A 19,327-nucleotide genomic window follows, 5' to 3' on the forward strand; every position below is an offset into this window, starting at 1 on the left:
CCGACCAAGGGTTGCCCTGCCCATCCCCTCACACTGCCATGGCCACCCTCACCTCCTTCACTGACCCTCCTCCATCACACCCAGCCAAGGGCTGCCCTGCCTGTCCCCTCACACCACTCACACTGCCATGGCCACCCTCACCTCCTTCACTGACCCTCTTCCCTCAGGCCCGACCAAGGGTTGCCCTGCCCATCCCCTCACACTGCCATGGCCACCCTCACCTCCTTCACTGACCCTCCTCCATCACACCCAGCCAAGGGTTGCCCTGCCTGTCCCCTCACGCTGCCATGGCCACCCTCACCTGCTTCACTGACCCTCCTCCATCACACCCAGCCAAGGGTTGCCCTGCCTGTCCCCTCACGCTGCCATGGCTGCCCTCACCTCCTTCGCTTCTTGCGGCCAGATTTCTTCTTCTTCTTCTTCCCCCGGGCTGGTGGCGGCCTCTCCCCATCACATGAAGGGCTGAGGAGGGGGGAAAAAAACAAACAAACATCAAAAATAATAAAAATATAAACCCTAAATCAACTCCTGTGGGACTCTGTCTGCCATCCCCACCTCAGGGACATGGGGCACCAAGATCAGTGTTCATGGTGGACTCGGGGCACTAGTGATGCCTAATTACCCTCTAACAAATTAGTTGGTCACTGTTTAAAGGGTCTAATGGAGCTATAACAAGACAGCTACACCACAGCAATGCTGATTATTTAAAACATGTTTGCTAAGGTTAACGACTCTGTAACAGATTTATAGGTTTTGTTGCTCTTTGTAAATATGCTTTAAATAATTAATTGGCATTTAATTTGCACACAGTAATTATCACAACCAGATGCATCTAACTATAATAAAGACTTGACATGTGTTAAGTAGCAATTGATTAGAAATATATATATATTTATTGAGACACTATGGTAATTGAAGGAGATATGCATCTCTTATACAGTTGTTAAAGCTTCAAAATAAACCCTCCTGTAAATTAATTTCTTTTTTAAACATATGATGTCGAATTGCATTATGCTTCAATGAAAAGCAAATATCATGGTTAATTAATTCAAAGCACTGGGCTGAAAAAATGACAGATACTCTGTGGCTACTCATTAACTAAAGCAAATGCTTGTAAAGACAGGGACAGCTGGTGGCAGCCTGTGAATCCCCAGGTCAATCCCAAATCAGTCCATGGATCCCCAAATAGATTCCCAGGTGGATCCCCAAATGGATCCAGGACCAAAGCTTGTGGGGGCACAGCCAGCTCCCCAGGGCCTCTGAAAAATCACTGCTGGAAATGAGGGTGCTGGGTGTGTGCCTCAGTTTCCCCACTTCTCCCCCTGCCAGTGGGAAGAGCCAGGAGCAGGTAATGAGTGGAAGCAGCCCCGTGTTTGGAAAATACTGTGGGATCTCCACTACAGAAACAGACCAAAAATTGAGCAGCTTTCTGTAGAAAGAACAAACGTTATTGCTAATAAAAGTCCTAATGCACAGCAAATGGCACTTTGGGGGGGACACTCAGCCTCCACCGCCCCTCAACACTTGATCAGCCAGGGCTTGAATTACCACCAAAATTACACTGTCATAAAAACCCAATTGCTTAGTGCTTTTAATATGCTCTGAAAAACAAAATTGCTCTGCAAAACGAAACTGCAAGTTAGTGCTTCAGTTGTGAACCGTGGATGAGTGCTGAGTGCTTCTAGTGCAGTAAATTCAAGGTGCAACCACAGCCCCACAGAGCACCCACAGACTGCTGCTTGCTCTCTTTCTCCTCCTGAGGATTTCACAGACCAGCAGTAGCACTGCTAGGGGATATAGCACACTTTGGGCTCAGTGGGTCTTCTGCCTGCATTGAGGTAGAAGTCATGCATTTCCCAGGAACTCTCATTGTCACTAAGCTCAGACACCTGCCCAGAGACACCCCAGGGTTGTGCTAGATCAGGGACCTGAGCACTGCTAACAGACTGTCCGTTCTCAGGATGCTCAAGCCCAGCTCCCACGTGCTTTCTCCTAGCACAGCTTTGGGCTCCCCAGCACTCAGGTCTGGGTGCCTCTCAGCCCCTTCACCCAGGGGTACAGCTGGACCACAGCCAAGGGAAAGCAGGGAAGAATCTCTGACCCTTTGGCCACAGGCAGTTTCCGCAAAGCCCTTCTCCCTCTCCCAAGAGAAAAATCTCTCTTTGATGTGGAAGCTTTCTCCCATGTGCTGATCTGACTTTAATTGTCTCTCCGTGATTATAATCAAAGTCTAATTAAAAATGTGCTTCAGATTATTGTTCCACTTAGCCTGAAATCTGAAGATATGAAATGTGCTTTCTTGCTCTTTCTTTGCAGCATCTTTAACCGAACGGAGAGGCTTTAATCCCAGAGATAGTTTAGCAGGCAGGGCTCAGAGACCCCAGATGCTTCACTTACAATGTTCCATTCATTTTTCTCCTCTCAAGTGATCAGGGGCGAACAACAAGCTGATAATGAAGCTGTGTCTTAATGAAGCCAATGCTGCTGGTCTGATCTAGGCCTGGGGAGAGGGGAATTGCTGAGGGTGGTTCTCAGCAGACCTGGTAGTGCAGAGGCGTGCTGGCAGGTTGCCTGTCTTCCAGAGAGTGATACTTGGAAGGAGGCTGTAGGAGCTAGCCCTGGAGTAGAAGTGAACTGCAGGTTTCTCCCTGCCAGCATGCACTGGGATTTCATACAACCACATGCATCTGTTGTACACTCATAGAGTCATTTAAGCCATCCCCAGCTCTCACAGACCCCAGAGGGGCTGGATAAACAGAGCCACAGACGCCTCCCCTGCCACCCCTCGGCTTTGAGGTGACACCATTCACAGCCCTGGCTCTTACCTGCGTGACCTGCGGTGCCCATGGTCTCGTCTCTCCCTCCCTTTGACACAGCCATTGGTGGTGGAGGTCTCCCTGACCACGCAGCTGCTCAGCTTTTCAGGACGTCTGTCCTCCGCAGGGTACGGGAGGCAGCCGAGTGTCCCACTGCCAGAGCAAGAGGAGAAGAAAGAGAGCCATCAAGAACTGTCCCTTCAGCTGGGGTCACTGGCTGAGGGTTTCCCATGTCCTGGAGAATCTCCTTTCCTTTCCACAGGTAGGACCTGTGCTGCTGTGAAGGAGAGATGCAGGTTGCTCTCAGTGTCCAGCCCTGAAATTCTCCTACAAGGCTCCAACAAAATTCCCCATTTTCAGTCAAAGCTGCACCCCAGGCTTGCTGTACTCAGCACTCAGAGGTTCCATGAGTGTCATGCAGCCAGGGAGCAGCTGGACAGCTCCAGACTGTCCAGATCCAATCCAAGGGAGAAGGGAGAATGGGAGCTAGTCACGACATCTTCTCCTGCATCCTGGGTTTTAGATCACCAGCTCTGCCGAGACAGGACAGGCCTTGCACTCTGACAGAAAAAAACCTTTTGTATTTCAAAAGCAATTTACCAAACCTGTTATTGCCCTAATAATACCTTGCCACACATCTTCACCCTTCACTGGAAGCAAACTTTTGGCAGTCAAGGAGCAGCCCTTTCCCCTGCTCCTATAAATAGGGTGCTGGGCCAGTGAACACACCTGTTCGTGCTGAAAGCCCAACCTGGAGAACTTGGGGCAGCCCAGCAGAGCTAAGGGGAATCACCTGGGTCAGGTCAGTGCCTGCAAGAGCCCTGGGAAGACCACGGGAGCTGATGAAGATCAGAGCCACTGAGTGAACAGTCTTTAAGAAACACCAGGGCTTGTGCAAGCTGAAATGAAGCAAATAAGCCAAATGGAGAAAACAAACTCAAACAAGCCTGTGTGCAGACACTGGGGATGGAAGTAAATAGGTTTCCAGGTCTTGCAGATGTTTATTTCAAAGAATGGAAAGATTAATGAAAAGCCATAAGCTGTACCCAGCAGGGGTGCTAAGAACACTGGGGGTTTGATGTCATCCAGAGTATTATTTGAATAGATAAAACAAGTATTGGCATGTCCAGGCTCAGCCTGACTGCGGGTGGGTGTCCAGGGTGGGTTGAGTTCAGCTGGCACTGAAAGTGTCCCTGTTTCTTCCCATTACCATTCTGGAGCCAATCCCAGCACTGGGTTTGGAGTTTAGCCATCCATGCCCAGGTCAGCTCTGAAAGGTGCCACTGCTGTGTCTGCCACCCAACCTTCCTCATCCCTTTGGAAAGCAGCACAACTAAGCCCCCAGGCCGCATGGACCCCACCAGAGAAGGGGAAGGCTGGGATGTCCCCCTGCCAGCCCTGCAGCCATAGTGGAAGATACTTTGGGCTGCAGAGACCACCACAGCCATCACATGTGGGCCCCCTGTGGGGCCAGGGCTGCACATCTTGGGGGTTCAATGGGGCCCAGAGGGTGGTTAAAGAGCAATGTGATGTTAAAAAAGCCCCAATTAGGCATGAATAGAGTCTTGCATGTCCCAGGGAACATCCTGCTGCCTGCCTCAGCCACAAGCAACACGTTTTGGGGCTGGAGTTGGCACAGGGGCACCTGCAGAAGGTGTGTCTCCACCTGTTTTCTCTCTCAGCAAGCTCCCACTTTCACTAATAGCTGATTCCTCCTTGGAGCCCATTTTGTAATGCCTGAACATTTAAGGATGTGCACAGCCAAATACAAGGAACGGGAGTCACTGGGGGGAAGCTGGGTGAAATATTTCTGGCCAAGAACATGCAGGAGGTGATAGCCCCTTTGGCTTTAAAACTCTGTTACTCTGCTTGTAATAAATTCCCCAGTCCCTTCCCAACATCTACATTATTTTTAACCATCCAGGAAGCTACACAGTTAATCGCTGTCTGTCCTCTGTGCAAGCTAATTGGCTTGTGGCCTTTCCCGAACCCCTTTTAAGAACAGGCTCAATCATTAGGATCCATTAAAAACGTCCCCAAATTAATGACCTGTGCAAAGTCTGAGCTGGATCCACTCCAGCAGTGGAGGCAGGAGGGTTCCTCCCCGGGCTGGCAGCAGGCTGAGACACCACTGCCAGGACCTGGGCACGGCAGGCAATGTCCTTCTCACCCCAGCCCCCGCTCCCACTAATGGGATTTCCAGGTCCTGGGGTTAAAACATGTTGGCCTCGAGGCAGTCAAGGACTCCTGTCCTGCAACGTGCCAGGAACCGTTTCTTCTGGGCTTGGATGTAATTATCGATGGAAATAATTATTCTCCAATTCCATCAAAGGCTGGCTTCCATTCAACCAAATGTTCTCCTCTGATGGATGCTGAGAGTCCCTAACGCTCTAAACTGGCTGGTAATCCCCTCGCGTTGAGCTCCACAGACATTGATTGAATATATATATAAAACTGTATTTTTTTCTTATTGTCTTTGGTGTCTTTCATGACTGATATAAAAGTGATGCAGTTTGGTGTGAACGATTACTGTGGCCTCAAAGGAGGGATTATCACACATTCCCTGCTGCTCGTGCCTGCAGCAGGAAAGAAAAGCCCTCTGTGGGTGTTTTGCTGGAGCCGGCCCCAGGAGAGCAGTGAGGATGCTCAGTGTGATGCTGCTGGAAGTGCGAGGCTCACTCAGCCCAGAGGATGGGCCAGAGCAGGCAGGAAGAAGAGGAGACAAGAAGGATGCCCAGGGTTTGCTCTGCTAGGGGACAACACTGCTCCAACATCGGAGCGAGCACCACAGCCTTTCTGCCCAACACACGTTACATGTTTTTCCCTAAGGATGCATTCCTGGCCACGGGCAGCCACGCCAGGACAAGGCAGCTGCCCACACATCTCACCTGCCCTCCAAGTCTCTCCATTTCCATTTGGCTATTCAACCACTTGCATTCACTTTTCCTTTATTTCTCCTATGCAGAAATCCAGCCTATCCATCAGACCTGTCCAAAAGCAGCATGCCTGCTCCTGATGGGAGACCCCCCACAGCAGGGCACCTGTGGGCTGCCTGCCACTAGCTCAGTGCAGAACATGCCCTGTGCCACCTCCTGCCAAGGTTGGCTCACCCTGTCCCTTCCTATCTCAGCAGTCTCCGTTCCAGGAGGGGTATTTTGGGCTCATGGCAATTTTTGCCAGGGTTGCAGTGGCTCTAAGGGAAGCAGCAAGCACACAGGGCTCTCACCTCTCCATCAGCCCAAGCCTTTCACTGCTTTTCACAGCCCAGCCAGCCCATCTCCTCATTTTAGTCCCATATTTGGGCTCTCCTGTGTTTTCCTTCCCTAACAGAATGTATAGACAGCAGAGAGAAATGATCTATTACTACTCTAATAGACATGATGCAGGAAAGGTCACTGGTGGGGAAAAAAACCACAAATATTCTTCATTTGAAGGGGGGTGAAACCACCATAAAACACTATGTACATCTGGAGGAGAAGGGGTGGGTGGTGCCAACCTGCTGTGAGATGGGGAGGTCCCTGTTTATTTTTGCAAGATGCCTGAACTGCTTCCCACCAGGCTTTCCTAAAGGCACGTTACATTTCTGAATCCCACTGCCAGCAATGCCCCACAGAGCCCCATCTCCTGAGGCCACGCCATCCTGCCTCACTTCCCTGGGGAAGGGATGTCACCCTCAGTTTGTGGAGGCACCATGGAGGCCAGTTAACCACTGCCCTTCCTGCCCATGGATGGATGCTGGCACCCTCCAGAGAGGGTGGGACAAAGGCACAAGGCATTCTCTGCCTCAGGGAGCAGAGCTAACTCACAAATATCTCCATCCCTCCATCCCAGGCTGCCATGCTCCATGCCATGGCCAAGTGCCATCGCATCAGGCCATGAAATGTGGCGCTTGGTGACGCAGACTCCTCTGGGAGCTGAGCCCAGCGACACCCGTCCCCTCTGGCCTCCCAGGGACGTGCAGCCAGCGAGGGTTTGGTGTGCACTTGACATCCCTGTGTGCTGACACCCCGGCGCTGCCGGGCCGGGCACTGCCCTCCTCTGCCCGCAGGCTCCAGTGTCCCAGCCCAGCTCCTCTGTCCCAGCCCCACAGCAGTCTCCTGCCACAAAGCTTTTATCAGTCAGCTTTTTCCCCGCAGTAACTCATCTCAAGAGGAGACAAGAGCAGGAAAATTGTCTTCCTAGTGACCTTTCAGCTGCCGGACCCTGGCACCAGGCCATGTCCCCACCCACAGCCGCATTGTCCGTCACCTCCCCAGGATGGGCTCCAACAATCCCAGTCCCTGGTGGCCTTGCACATCCCCTCTGCCTTTCCCAGCTGCTCTGCAAGCAGCAGTGTAAGCAAACTGGGGCTGGATCATGCTAACCAAGCCCTTTTTTTTCCCCAGCCTTTATTTTCCTTTGCACACACAGCTGGGTCAGGTGCTGGATGCACCCGGCCGCAAACACAAGCACTTCAGAGGCCCCAGACACTGACTGCACTTGGCAGGCCTGCACTGACAGCACTTCCAAGCTCAGGGCAGAGGATCTTGGAAAACCAGTATAGAAACTTTAATACCTTCCCCACTTCAGCCCCAAGCAGCTCCAAGTTCCCATCTTCTCTATAGCCCCCAGTGAAAAGGCAGGAGCAGCTCGAGCCAACCAGGGCCCCGAAACAAAAAAAGGTTAAAGCATCTCTGATGAGCCTAATAGCTGTGAATGTTTAACTGGCATTAAATGATGATGGATGGATGCCCGGCCTGGGAACTGGGAACATCAGCCTGTGGAAGGACACAGGCATCCTGAGGGTAGGCAGGAGAAACCCGTGTACCCACAGCCACTCGCACCAGGGATGGTCTCGCCAGTTCTCCTGAGTAACATGCAAAAAGTGCACAGACAGGTGATGGAATACCTCATTTTTCCTCTCCTTTCCTCACTTGGAGGTTTTGGCTGTGCAGGAGAGGGCAGGTGGCTCTCTGCCATGGCCACATCCCATGTGCTTCTGCCCCAGGCTTCAGTAAGGGTGGTCTGAGCTGCTCAAATAATTTCTAAAATCCACCCTTGGGGCTGAGAAGCCTTTTGGCGCTGGTGAAATGACCCTTTGATTTTCCCTCTTGGTCTCCAGCTTTGCTCATCTGATTGAAAAAGAAAACAGTCAAACCGTTCCCTTGTCCCTGGAAAGGGAGGGGACAGAAAAAAGGGTTGTAAAGACATCTCACAGAAAAAACTCCAGCAGATGTGTTTATGTAAAGCTCTCTGAAATACGCACTAAAAATACCTCTTCAAAATTAGGAGAAGGGGAATATTGTAAGTGCTTCCCACAAGCACACACACACACAAACACCCCATGGCAGGTTCTTTCCCCACCTCATTCAACCCGTTATTATTAGTGCACCAGGAGCCCTGGAGTTTGTTATTGAAAATTATAATAGCAAATCACCGAGATATTTTCCTTGATTACACAGACTCCAAGCCAGTTCAATTTTAATCTTCTCCCCGCTATTTTTTTTTCTGTGCATCAGCAGAGGCACCAGCTGCAGAAAAGCACGTGGTTTTCTTGAGGCAGTTTAAACACAGAAGAGAAATACAATTCTGTAATATACATTTTTCATCGAATTTTTGCCAGTCGTGACTCGCCTCCCCCTCCTGCTCCTGGGAACCCTGTGTCCTGCTGCAAGCCTGTATGTGGCAGCGGCTCCTTTTCCTTCTGGGACTCCAGAAAGGTTTAACAATTGCTCCTGGCACATCCCGGGCCAAAAAAGCAGCTTGGCTCTTTATTTTCCAGCAGTTGATTTACTATGCGTGGTTAGATCAGAACAGAGGAGCTTCCCTGCTGGAAGAGGCCCCCGTAGCGGCGCAGAATCGGTGCCAGATGCTCTGGGGGATTCTGTGAGGTTGCAGCCCACGGGGAGGGCTCTGTCCTGGGCACCAGCTGGCAGTGGCAGAGGCTCACAGGATGGATGGCCCTGGCAGAGGGAAGAACTCCACAGGGGAAAGCAGTGCCTCCATGGACCATCCTTCTTAGGCAGGGTCAGGCATGAGGGCAAGCACAGCCTCTCCCTGCTCCCCACGGCTGGATCTCCTCGTCCCCAGGGGCACCAAGACCCCCCTTCCCTGTCCCACTTCCTTCCTGAGCACCTGGTCACCTTGCAGGGCTTGGAGTCACTTCTCCTCGCTGCCAGCAATCCAGGATGGCTCTGCTGTCTGCCTGCCAGCAACTGCAGAGACAAACCCGAGGAATATGGCACATGGGCACGTCGTTTCTAAAGGAAACCTGGACTGCTGCCCCATCTCGAACGGTTTCTACGGCATCTTGTGCCTCCCACGCTGCCGGCTCGGAGGTCCCTGCGGAGCTTCCTGCCCGTCAGCACCTGCACACTGCCGGGCCAGGCTTGCTCTCAGGGGGACAATCCTGTGCCTTTCCTGTCCTCAAATCCTCCTCCTTAGACAGATACCCTGCGGGTTCCCATGTCTGTGTAGGAGCCAGTTTTACCCTCACTCAGGAAGTAGGAAAGGAGGAGCCTTGGCTGTCACAGGTGCCTGCAAATGTAGACAGAAGTGCTGACATTGCCATGCTGCCCCATGGCACAGCAATCCTGCACATCCCTGATCCATGTTTTGGGGGGCTCCAGGCTCCTGAGTGACCGAGGAACTGGTGTGAGGAGGGATTGGGGCTGACAGCTTATGCTAAAACCTGCCATAGCCTCATGGCCACTCTCCTCCTGGCAGACCACAAACAGCACTCCCAGACCCTGTCCCTGCCATTGTCCCCAGGCAGCCTCAGAAAGCCATGGGGGCAACTGCTCCTGGGTGAAGGGGATGAGAGCTGATGGCCAGGCATGGGAGCAACCTGAAGCAGCCCTTGCAGAGCTTATGATTAGGAAAAGTCTGGATCTGAGCTCAAATTTCTAATTAAACTCTCTCCCACAAGCACTGCAGGGCAAAACCAAACTGGATGAAGGTCAGGACCATGGGCTGAGAGGGAGGGAACCCAGCGGCTGTGGTTGGGCACTTCCCAACACAACACTGGGAGCCAGAAGCTGAGGAGCACCAGAAGATGATGCTTAACATTTTAGGAGGGGTTTAAAAAAAAAAAATGAACTGAAGGACATCCTAGAAAAGAAGCACTTTGGCACTATCTGGGATGTGGTCAGGCTGGAGGGCACCTTCACACCCAAGAGCTGCACAGTGCCAGACCCTGTTCCAGGGACCATCAGATGCACCCATTCCCTCTTTTGTCCAAAACCCTTGCTATCTGGCATGGCAAACAGCAGTGAAATAGTGTATTTGCCAATAACAGCTCGTTAAATTTTAATCAAATAGGGAATTGTGAGCACACATTTACCAGGAGCTCCTGGGAGCACTGAGAGATCACTTTAAAAATGAATTAGTAATAAGGCACGTTGGAAGTAGCAAGGAGAAGACGGCTGGAGAAGATCCACTTGGAGCAGAAATGCTGCCTTTGCCGCTCACATAAAGCTTTTTCCTCCTTGCTTCTTTTGAATTACCACTGGAAGAAGAGGGGAAAACATACTGGAAGTCCCAACACTGGATAACTCCAAAAAAAACAACCTGTTTATGCAATTGCAGCCTGGCTGTGGAGCTGCCCTGGGAATGACTCCGGTTGACTGGTGCCCACCCCATCCCTCCATCCATCCATCCATCCAGGCTGGGGACAGGGACACTCAGGTCACTGCAAGCCATTAATAAACCACCCACTGAGTCATTCAGTGTCCTGTCCCATGTGTGCTGGGACACAGTCATGGTGTCACCTAGTGAACAGCAATCCCAAGGGCTCAGCTTGAAATAAATCCAACATTAAAAAATGCTCAGACCCCCCAGGACAGACCCACAGGTTCATCTGAATGGGTGTCCCAGCATGGGTGTTCAGTGGCATCACCTGAGCAAGGTCTGGCACAGCAGGGGTCCCTGGAAATCCTCCCATTTGGGGCTTATCTCCTGAACTTCCATCCCCCCACGGTGCCCAGGGCTGCACTGCCGGGGCCACGTGGGGCCAGGAGGGTTCAGTGACACTGCAAGAAGCAGATGTTCCCGTGGGGGGAAGCGTGGGCAGCAATTAGCTCCCGTGGAAAGGAATTAAGCGACGGATTTCTGCTGCTGAGAGAAGAGCCTGCAATGTCCCCAGCCCAGGAAGGAAGGTGGCAAGTGGGATTTAACGCCCACACTGGGGGCTTTTTGTGGCCAGAAGGGCTCTTTGCCTCCCTGTCTCACAACTGCTATGTCAGCTGAGCTGGGAAGCTCACAAATTGCTGCTTTAGATGGGAGGGTTTGGTTTGACTCCAATCCTCCTTCCCTGTAACACCCCCTGGTCCTGTTGCAAACACCTCAGCGGTTGTGCCACCTACCCAGGAAGGACTGGCAAGGAGGTTTTCAGTTAAGGAGAGTTTCTGGGAGGGAAAACAGAAACCTTTCTGCTCCTGCTCTGCTCCAAGGAGGGAGGGGCTGGTGTGGTTGGGTGTGGTGGCTGCCACCCCTTCCACATGGCAGTCGTTGGAGTGATCAGTGCTGCAGCACCCAGGGCTCTGTGGGGGTCACAGCCTGAAACAAACCTCCTTCTCTGCTCCCAAGTCTTGTCCCCAGTCATCCACACCACTCTGTGATTGTGAATATTGTTTTAAATCATCACAAAAAAGAAAGGAAGGGATATTTTTTGGCTTGCTGTTTCTTAGGGGGAATGTTTGGAAGAGGCAGGTGGGTCCCCGTGGCAGACCCTGCCAAGAAGGGCTGCAGAGGATCATTTCAGTTTTCATCCTATCCATCTTTAATTGGGTGTAATAATAATTTTATTGCTTGCTGGGATTTGTGAGGCTGAACTAATATTTGTAAAATGCTTTGCTATCCTCAGCTGAAAGGCAATCCAGAGTGGCAAAGCCCCGGTGTTATTCACATTTGGATAATCCAGAATTATTCATAAACAAAATCAAGATTATGCAAATATATTCATTAGTTCTCGGAATACCTCCAGGAAAATAGAGGAATTAGTTTTGTTAACAATTATGTATTATGTAAGTGTGTGTCTAAGCACGCACAGACCCCGCGCTGGGGCGCGTTCGCCTGGGACTCATCCCGGGACCTCAGAGTGCTGTGTAAAGCAACCACCTTAATTTTGGGATATCCCAATGCCCCACATCGAGTGACAGCTCACACCACAGACCCCTGTGCTCCCCCAGGGTCCCACTGGCTGCTCTTCAGCCAAAAGAGCAGAGACACCCCCAGTGTCCCCTCTGCACCCAGCACAGACAGCCCACACATGAGCACTGTCACCTTTTTCTACCCAGAACAGCCCTTCCTACCCAAATGAGGAGTTTTATGGTACATGCAGGGCCAGGCAGCTGCAGAAGTGGGATCTGGATGCAGCCCCCTCACTCAGGACCTGTCCTTTATGCCCAGCACAAGCCCTTGCATGATGCCAGCTTGTGCCCAGCCCGGCTTTCTGCAGCGTGTGACCGTCTATTTGGGATGTGCTGGGAAACAGGAGATAAAGGTGCATTGAAAATACCGCATGGTTTAATTAATGCCACATGCCTTTCACTCTATAGGTTGTGTGGATGGTTAATTATTTTTATAAAGAAAATAATTAGTCCCAATCAAGGCAGAAGCTCTCCAGAATTACAGCTCATTAACCGCTCTCACATTTTTCTGTTCTATAAAAAGTCATGTGGTGCTGATGAAGATTATAGACCCTTGGAATCAGCATTAAATACAAATTCAGACAGTGTTACCATCCTATTACCATCAACTGCATCGACTTGGCTTCGGTAATTGCAGCTGGAGATGAAGGGCAGGGATTTCTGCTCCACACAATCTCTGGAAACAAGCACTTTGCCCATTAGTTTGCCGGAAACAATGTGACACCAAGCCCTGACTTGGCTAAGCACATCCCCCAGGAGATGACAGCCACCAAGGAGAAAGGGGAAAACTTTGCAGGGGATGGGAAGATGAGGGGTGCTGAGGGTTGGTTCAGCTCCACCTGGCAGATAGGCCTGCTCCTACCCAGAGCAGGGGGGACCATGCAGGTCCAGTGCTCATCTAAATTAGGAAGGTGAACCAGATAATGATGCTGAAATCTGTCCTATGGTCTGGGGTGGCAAAGCCACCAGTCCAGTGAATGGAAAGAGCCAGGAGATGCAGAGGGGGTGAGGAACAACCTTTAAGCAGTGGAATCATCCTCATGGGACATGGGGGAAATATGACATGGCTGGATGCTCTTGTCAGGGATGGGGGAGCATCCGCAAGCATCTCCCTCTGGACCGTGCTGGTCCAGGCTCTGTGCCAGGTCCAGCTCTATTGAACATCGCAGAGACCTCGCTCAAAGCCTAATTGAAAGAAATCACAGCACATTAAAGGGAGCTCAGCTCAAATCAATACCAACGTGGTGGGGAGGGCGAGCGGGGGGAGCAGAGCAGTGGCTGTGTCCCAGCGCCAGCTCAGGCTGTGACTGTGGGCTCCACTGCCTGCTTTTCCTCCATGGAAAGGCAGGGTGAAACCCCCTGCTCCGTGTAGGACAAACCTGGCAGCAGTGCAGGGCCAGGGTTGGCAGTGGCAGCCGGAGGCAGGGAGGGGGGCAGGGGAGCCACGGGTCCTCAGGATCCTGCTTTTCAGTTTCCATTAATCAGGGATGGATGTGCCTTGGGTGGCATTCGAAGCCCAGAGAGCCGGCAGGCAGCTCTTGGCCCACACGCCTCCACCACAAAATTAACCCACCCGTCCCCACAGCACAGCTCCCATGCCAAAAGCCCTTGAGCATCCCAGTCCTCTTGGAGAGATGGGGATGAGGAAACTGGGGCTGTGGGTGGAAAAAACACTTGTGGGGAGCTCTGGATAGTAACTACTGCCACAAGGCAGAAAACAGTGGGAGCCAAACCTGCAACTGGCACGTGCTGCCAGTGTTGTGCCTTTAGGTCTGTCCCTGCAGGTGCTGGGATGCTCCACACTCACAGCAAGGGCAGGGACAGGGACAGAGACCTGGCCACCAGGCACAGCCACACGGCCCCAGCACATCCCATGACAGGCACGTGCCTGAAGCACAAAACAGCTGCATCTGCCAGCCTGGACTCTTCAAAAGATCCAAAATCCCTCCAAAAGATACAAAGGACATCCTTCACCTTCACTGGCTCCTGAACCACACGTGGGAAATGTTCAGGAAAAGACAAGGACTTAGTCCAAAACTGTGCCAACAACTTCTCCAGCAATCAGACAGAACAGGCAACTGAGTCCCTGCATTCAGGGGTGTCCTGGGATCCTGGGGGAGATGCAGCCAGCATGTCATGTGTCCTGCAGAATTCAGCCCGCACAGTGACCCCTCAAGGCTGCCAAGGTCCAGGGACATGGCCAGAGGAGCTCACCAGGAGATCAAGCTCATCCTCCATTATGAGACACAGGGCACAGCCAGGCCAACAGCCCATGGGCTCCAGCGCTCCCCGGCAGGTCAGGCTGCAAATGCCCCTCGCAGGGATGAACCAGCAGCTCTCTTTGTTCCTCCTCCACTGGTGGTGCCCACCCAGCCCCCTGCACCTCCCTCTCCCAGCACGTGTTATCCGCCTGGCTCTCCGCTCCGGAGGCCCCGCACCATCGCCCTTTAACCCGGCCAACGCGTGGCTGATGGGCACACAAAGGCAGGGATGGGGCAGACAAAGGCAGGGATGGGGTGGGTGGTGACAGATAACCACAGACCCTGTCTAACACACAAGGAAGGGCAGGCGACACGTGGGGACAGCTCTCCTTTGTCGCTTTGGGGCTTTATTTTGTATAAGTTCCTGATCTTAGAGTTTTCTGGCGATTTAAAACCTCATCCCTTAGAAGAAGCAGTGCTGACCCCACTTGTCTTGTTTCTCCCCATCGTAACAAACCTGGCTGGGCTCTGATCAGAGCAAGGGGACTTGAAGAGGGCAAACATTTGGTAGGCAACAGGTTTGCCGAGTTAAAACACCAGCCTCAGGGGTAGATCTGCCCAAATCCCAAACTGCCTCCCACCCCCACTATGCCAGAGCCATGTCCAGGCCCACTCTGGTAGAGCAGGAATGCTTCGCTGGCTGCAGCCGATGGAGCCGTGGAGAATAAGCTATGATATATTTACATGCTATTATAGATTGGTGTTACACTTGCACAGCTTTGGTGGGCAGGGGGGGTTGTACGGCCGCTCCAGCTGACCCACAGATTAATGCAGCAGGAGCTCTTTAACTGTGAAATCTCTCTTAATGCAAAAATATTTCTCTTGCTGGGCAGTGGTTAATTCTTCATCCTGACAGTAATGTAGCTAAAATCCCAGCCTCCTACCCCACTCTGTTCCAGTCACCCTCGAACACACGCAGGCTCAGAGATAAATTCACTACAACCAGCCCATTGCCAAAGTCCCATCAAGTTCCAGCAGGATGATGCGCTGCTGGAATTTGATGTTATTGGCAGAGAAAACCCATTTTTTTGTCACTGCCTGTGGGTCTCAGAGCATTTTCAGCCACCTGCATGCAAGGTGGGCACCTCACCCCAGGCCTGGGGCCCAGCAGCACAAAGGCTCTTGCAGCCCATACCAGCACATCACAGCCTCCCCTGTCCCAGGGAGGAGAGAGCAGGGCAGCCCCACAGGCAGCAGGCCCTTCCCACAGTGTCCCCTCTGCCCACCCAGGCACCCACTCAGGGGTGAATGAGATGTCTGGGGCAGGGCAGCAGCTGCTTCTTCTTCCCTATGTCCCCGAGACATAAATTAAACATGAAGTGTTAAACGGGTCATTGGTGGAGCTGCCTCCAGACCGGGGACTCATTTCAGCCTGCCTGAAACACCAGTACAGTTTTTAATAGAGTTTTTTTTCCTTGCTTGTATTATTTTTTATAAGCCCTTCCTGCAGTCCCCGCTGCGCTGGCAGGGAAAGTGTTCCCGCCGCGTGCGAAAAAACCTGCTATTTTTAAACTCCCAGTGTTTGTCAGCGCTTTCGGCTCGAGTGGCTGACAGAGAAACCAGTTTTGCAGCACCCGGTGTCCCGCAGAGGGTTCTGTGGCCTTTGCCAGGTGATGGTGGTAGCAAGACATGGGCACTGCCAGCAGCATTGGTCCATCCCCCGGGCACGTGCCAGATCTGCACCACACCAAAGGCCTGGTAGGGATGCTGTGCCATTGGGATCCACTGCTCCTGCCAGATTTCAGGCACCACGACCTCTGTGCCTTTGCCCACACCTATAAAATCACTAAGCAAGGCTGCAAAGGCAAACTGGCTCCTGGGATTTGGCTTTTCTCCCTGCCCTTTGCTGGGAATGCCAAAGGGCTCCGATCCAGGCATCGAACACAGCCCTGTTTTCCAGCTGATGGCACCGCCAGGGATTGGGGCCCTAGGAGGACCAAGGGGATGGGAGCAGTCTGTGGGTCTCCATGGGGCAGGGAAGAACTGTGGGTCTCAGCAGACCCACACTCTCCTAACAGCAAAGAGCTCCCAGGGGCTCACACCAGACATAGGGCTGTGGCAAATCCCTGGCACCCCCTGCAGCCAAAACAGGTGGGATTTGCTGGCCTGGGTCAGGCTTTGCAGGGATGAAGAGGTTTCAGTGCCCGCAGGGAAAAAAGAAGGAAAAAAAAAAAAGAGAGAGAAAAGGAAAGGGTGGTCATGCACGAAATGATTTCATTTCAGTGACGCAGGATTTGCATTTGATAAGTTCATCTTATAGAAAAATGAGCGTATAGAAAGGTGCAGCTGCCAGACATGGAGATGTGGGAAGGGGTTGGAATGGGGCTGAGCGGAGACGTGCTCAGCTCCAGCCATGTCCTGCTGGAAGGAGAAATCTCCCAAGCCCAGGGACCCAAAGGGAGAGTGGGGAACCCCCCCACACACACACAGAGTGGGGTCTGCAGAGGCCCTTTCTGGGGACAAGCCACAGTGGGACAGGCTGCCCTGGATGGTGGGGGCAGGACGGTGACAGCAAGGAGACAAGAGCAGCCACAGGACCCAGCGCTGGGCAGAGGCTTCTTAGCAATCCCTGTCATCAAGGTCATCACTGCTATTTATTATTTAGGGTCCCACAACCCTAAATATTCATTAGCTGGATGTCGTGGGAGGGGTGTGAACACGTGTGCAGGGTTCAAGTGTCCTGCTCTCCGGCCTCTCCAGGGATGGGAGACAAGGAGGGATGGGGGCTAGCTGGATGCAGTGTTGCTATGGGGGCATCTGCCAGCTCTCCCTGAGCCAGGCAGGGAAAGACCCCAGCCCTGCAAGACCCTAAACTGCCACATTCTGCCCTGGCTCTCCACACTTTGGTACATCCACGAAACAGCCTCACTCAAGTGCTGGGATGGTGCTGGGCCAGGGGGGAGACCCCACGGCCAGCACAGCCCCCCAAAGTGCCAGACCCCCCCAGTGCTGCACTCACAAACCCACACCCCTGGCATCTGCAGATGAGGGGCTGCCTGGCAGCCAGGGCAGTGTCTGCAGTGGCTTTGCTCAAGGATGAAATCAAATATTTCTACAAAATGATCCTCCAGCCAGCCAGTGGAGTTTCCCCCCCTTTTGCTTCCTTCCACCTGATTTCATCCCTCATCTGAAGAGATCAGATACGGTGCTTCCCCTCGCACAGCGCGGGCACTGCAGGCCCCAGACTCCCCTCTCCCCAGAGATGGGGCAGCAGCAAGTCCCAGATTCAGGGAGAGCCTCACCCCGTGTTTCCCCACCAGGTGCTGTGGACCTTCTCTCTCAGCAGCTGGGCCAGGTTGTGCCCATGGAACCATGGGAACTGGAGCCCCGGAGCAGAGCTCACCAGAGCTCTCAAATGGACTTTTACATGTCAGAAATGACCTGTCACCAAAACCACTACATTTCCCACTGCCCCTTTGGTTGCCAGTCCCTGCAGTGCTGGTCTGGGGACAACTCTCAGCCTCACATCCACTTTGGGGAGCTTTTAGTTGAAGGCGACAAAGCCCCACGTGGTCACAGCAGGGGTATGGTGGGGAGAGGCAGCACTTCTGGGGGTACCCCAGTAGCACTAAGAAAGCCCCATCCATGAGCTTGGGGTTCCTACAGGGGCTTCCAGTGGCCTTTTCCCTGAATCCTTAGGTGCTTGTACACCTTCCTACACTGGAGCACAGCACACCTGGCTAAGGTACCCATTGGTACTGAGCCTGGCTGTGCTGCCTGGCACTCACTGCATCCCACCCAGCCCTGGCAGGAACCTCCATCCCCTTGTCCCTCACACAGAGGTGGGGACAGTGGTGTCCCTCACCCCACCAGGGAGGCCAGCAGGGACACGGTGCCCAGCACCAGTCCAGTGGAGAGGCAGATGGACAGGGCCGGGGGAAGGAGGAGGAGGATGAAGGCTCTGCGAGCAGCAGGGAGGGAATCCTGCGGGCATCCCCTGCTCTTCCCCTCACTCAGCTGCCCGTAGCCTCCCAGCAGCTCCCGAGCTGCCTAATTAGCTCTCCCCGCTCCCATCGCCGTCCAGCTGGAGCCGGAGGGCAGGGGCAGACAAAAGCCTCCCTTTTGACAGCCCCTCCAAGGAAGGGGCTTTTCTTCTCCCCCTCCGCTTTTCTTTTCAAGCCCCTCTCCCCCCTCTTGGGCCGGGGCCACGGGCTCATTAGCACTCGGGCTCGTTGGGAGCGGAGGGAGCAGATGGCAGCCAGGCGGCTGGCGCGGCCGGCACCGCCGCCGCCTCTTCCCGCGGAACAGATGCCCGACCAACAAGGGGGAGGATTAGCGGGAGTGGGGGACCATCCGCACAGCAGGGCTGCCAGCGGGGCTTCCTCCCCAGCAGCACACCCCGCATCGATACCCAAGGGCTGCCAACCCGCTGGGGACGAGCTGGGGATCGGGGCCACCGGAAGGTGGCTGGGAAACCAGAGGTTGGGATGGCCAAAAGTCACTGCAAAGGCCACACGGGGATGGCAGATGCCTTCTGCCCTCGATGGGGTACTGTGTCCCCTGGCACTGCAGTGCCATGACTGCTCCCACCCCGTCCCAGTGCAGCCAGGGAGGACACATCACCCTTGTCCCAGCAGGTTTGCAGCAGCAGCAGCACCCAGACCTGTCTCTGAGATCACCTTCAATGGCAAACCAGGCGGTGAAACTGGGCTTAATCCCACTTCAGCAACACATCCCTCCCTCCCCCTCCGTGCACGGTGCATCCCGGGGGATTAAGGGTTAAAGCACAAATCCCCTGCACTGCCCTGGTGTGACCCACTTAGACCATCTGGCAGGGAGGGAGGCAGGAGCCTCCTTTCCCCCAGCACTGCTGCAGCTCACCCAGCATCACTGGCTGCCCCGGGAACAAATACCAGCACCCACAGCCCCCAGCTCCAGCACTTTCGTCAAGGTGGATTTTGGATGAGTTTTGGGGGACAAGGCAGCTCATACCACACTACCATGGCTGGTGGAGTGGGAACAGGGAAGGCAAACACCCCCAAAAGAATCCCGCAAGCCCCCAGACTGCCATCACCTCTGGGTCCCAAGGATACCCTGAGGCATCTCCCACCTGGCTGTCCTCAGGTTTCTGGCACAGGCACTGCTGGAATATGCAGCAGCGCCGGGAGAAGTCAGGCTGCTG

General features: G+C 53.4%; 1 protein-coding gene across 1 annotated transcript in view; it reads right to left on the reverse strand.

Moving 5' to 3' along the window:
- The window catches only part of LOC108505373 (serine/arginine repetitive matrix protein 4-like), a 46,705-nt gene that overhangs the window by 23,645 nt on the left and 3,733 nt on the right, over window positions 1–19,327 (reverse strand). Inside the window, exons 2-3 of the mRNA XM_017831315.1 lie at window positions 2,826–2,969; window positions 382–462 (exon numbers count right to left, since the gene is read on the reverse strand). Of these exons, the coding sequence (XP_017686804.1) occupies window positions 382–462; window positions 2,826–2,969 (225 nt within the window). The remainder of the gene's footprint in view (window positions 1–381; window positions 463–2,825; window positions 2,970–19,327) is intronic.

The sequence above is a fragment of the Lepidothrix coronata genome, unplaced genomic scaffold, assembly GCF_001604755.1.
Source record: "Lepidothrix coronata isolate B3197 unplaced genomic scaffold, Lepidothrix_coronata-1.0 Scaffold189, whole genome shotgun sequence".
NCBI lineage: Eukaryota > Metazoa > Chordata > Aves > Passeriformes > Pipridae > Lepidothrix > Lepidothrix coronata.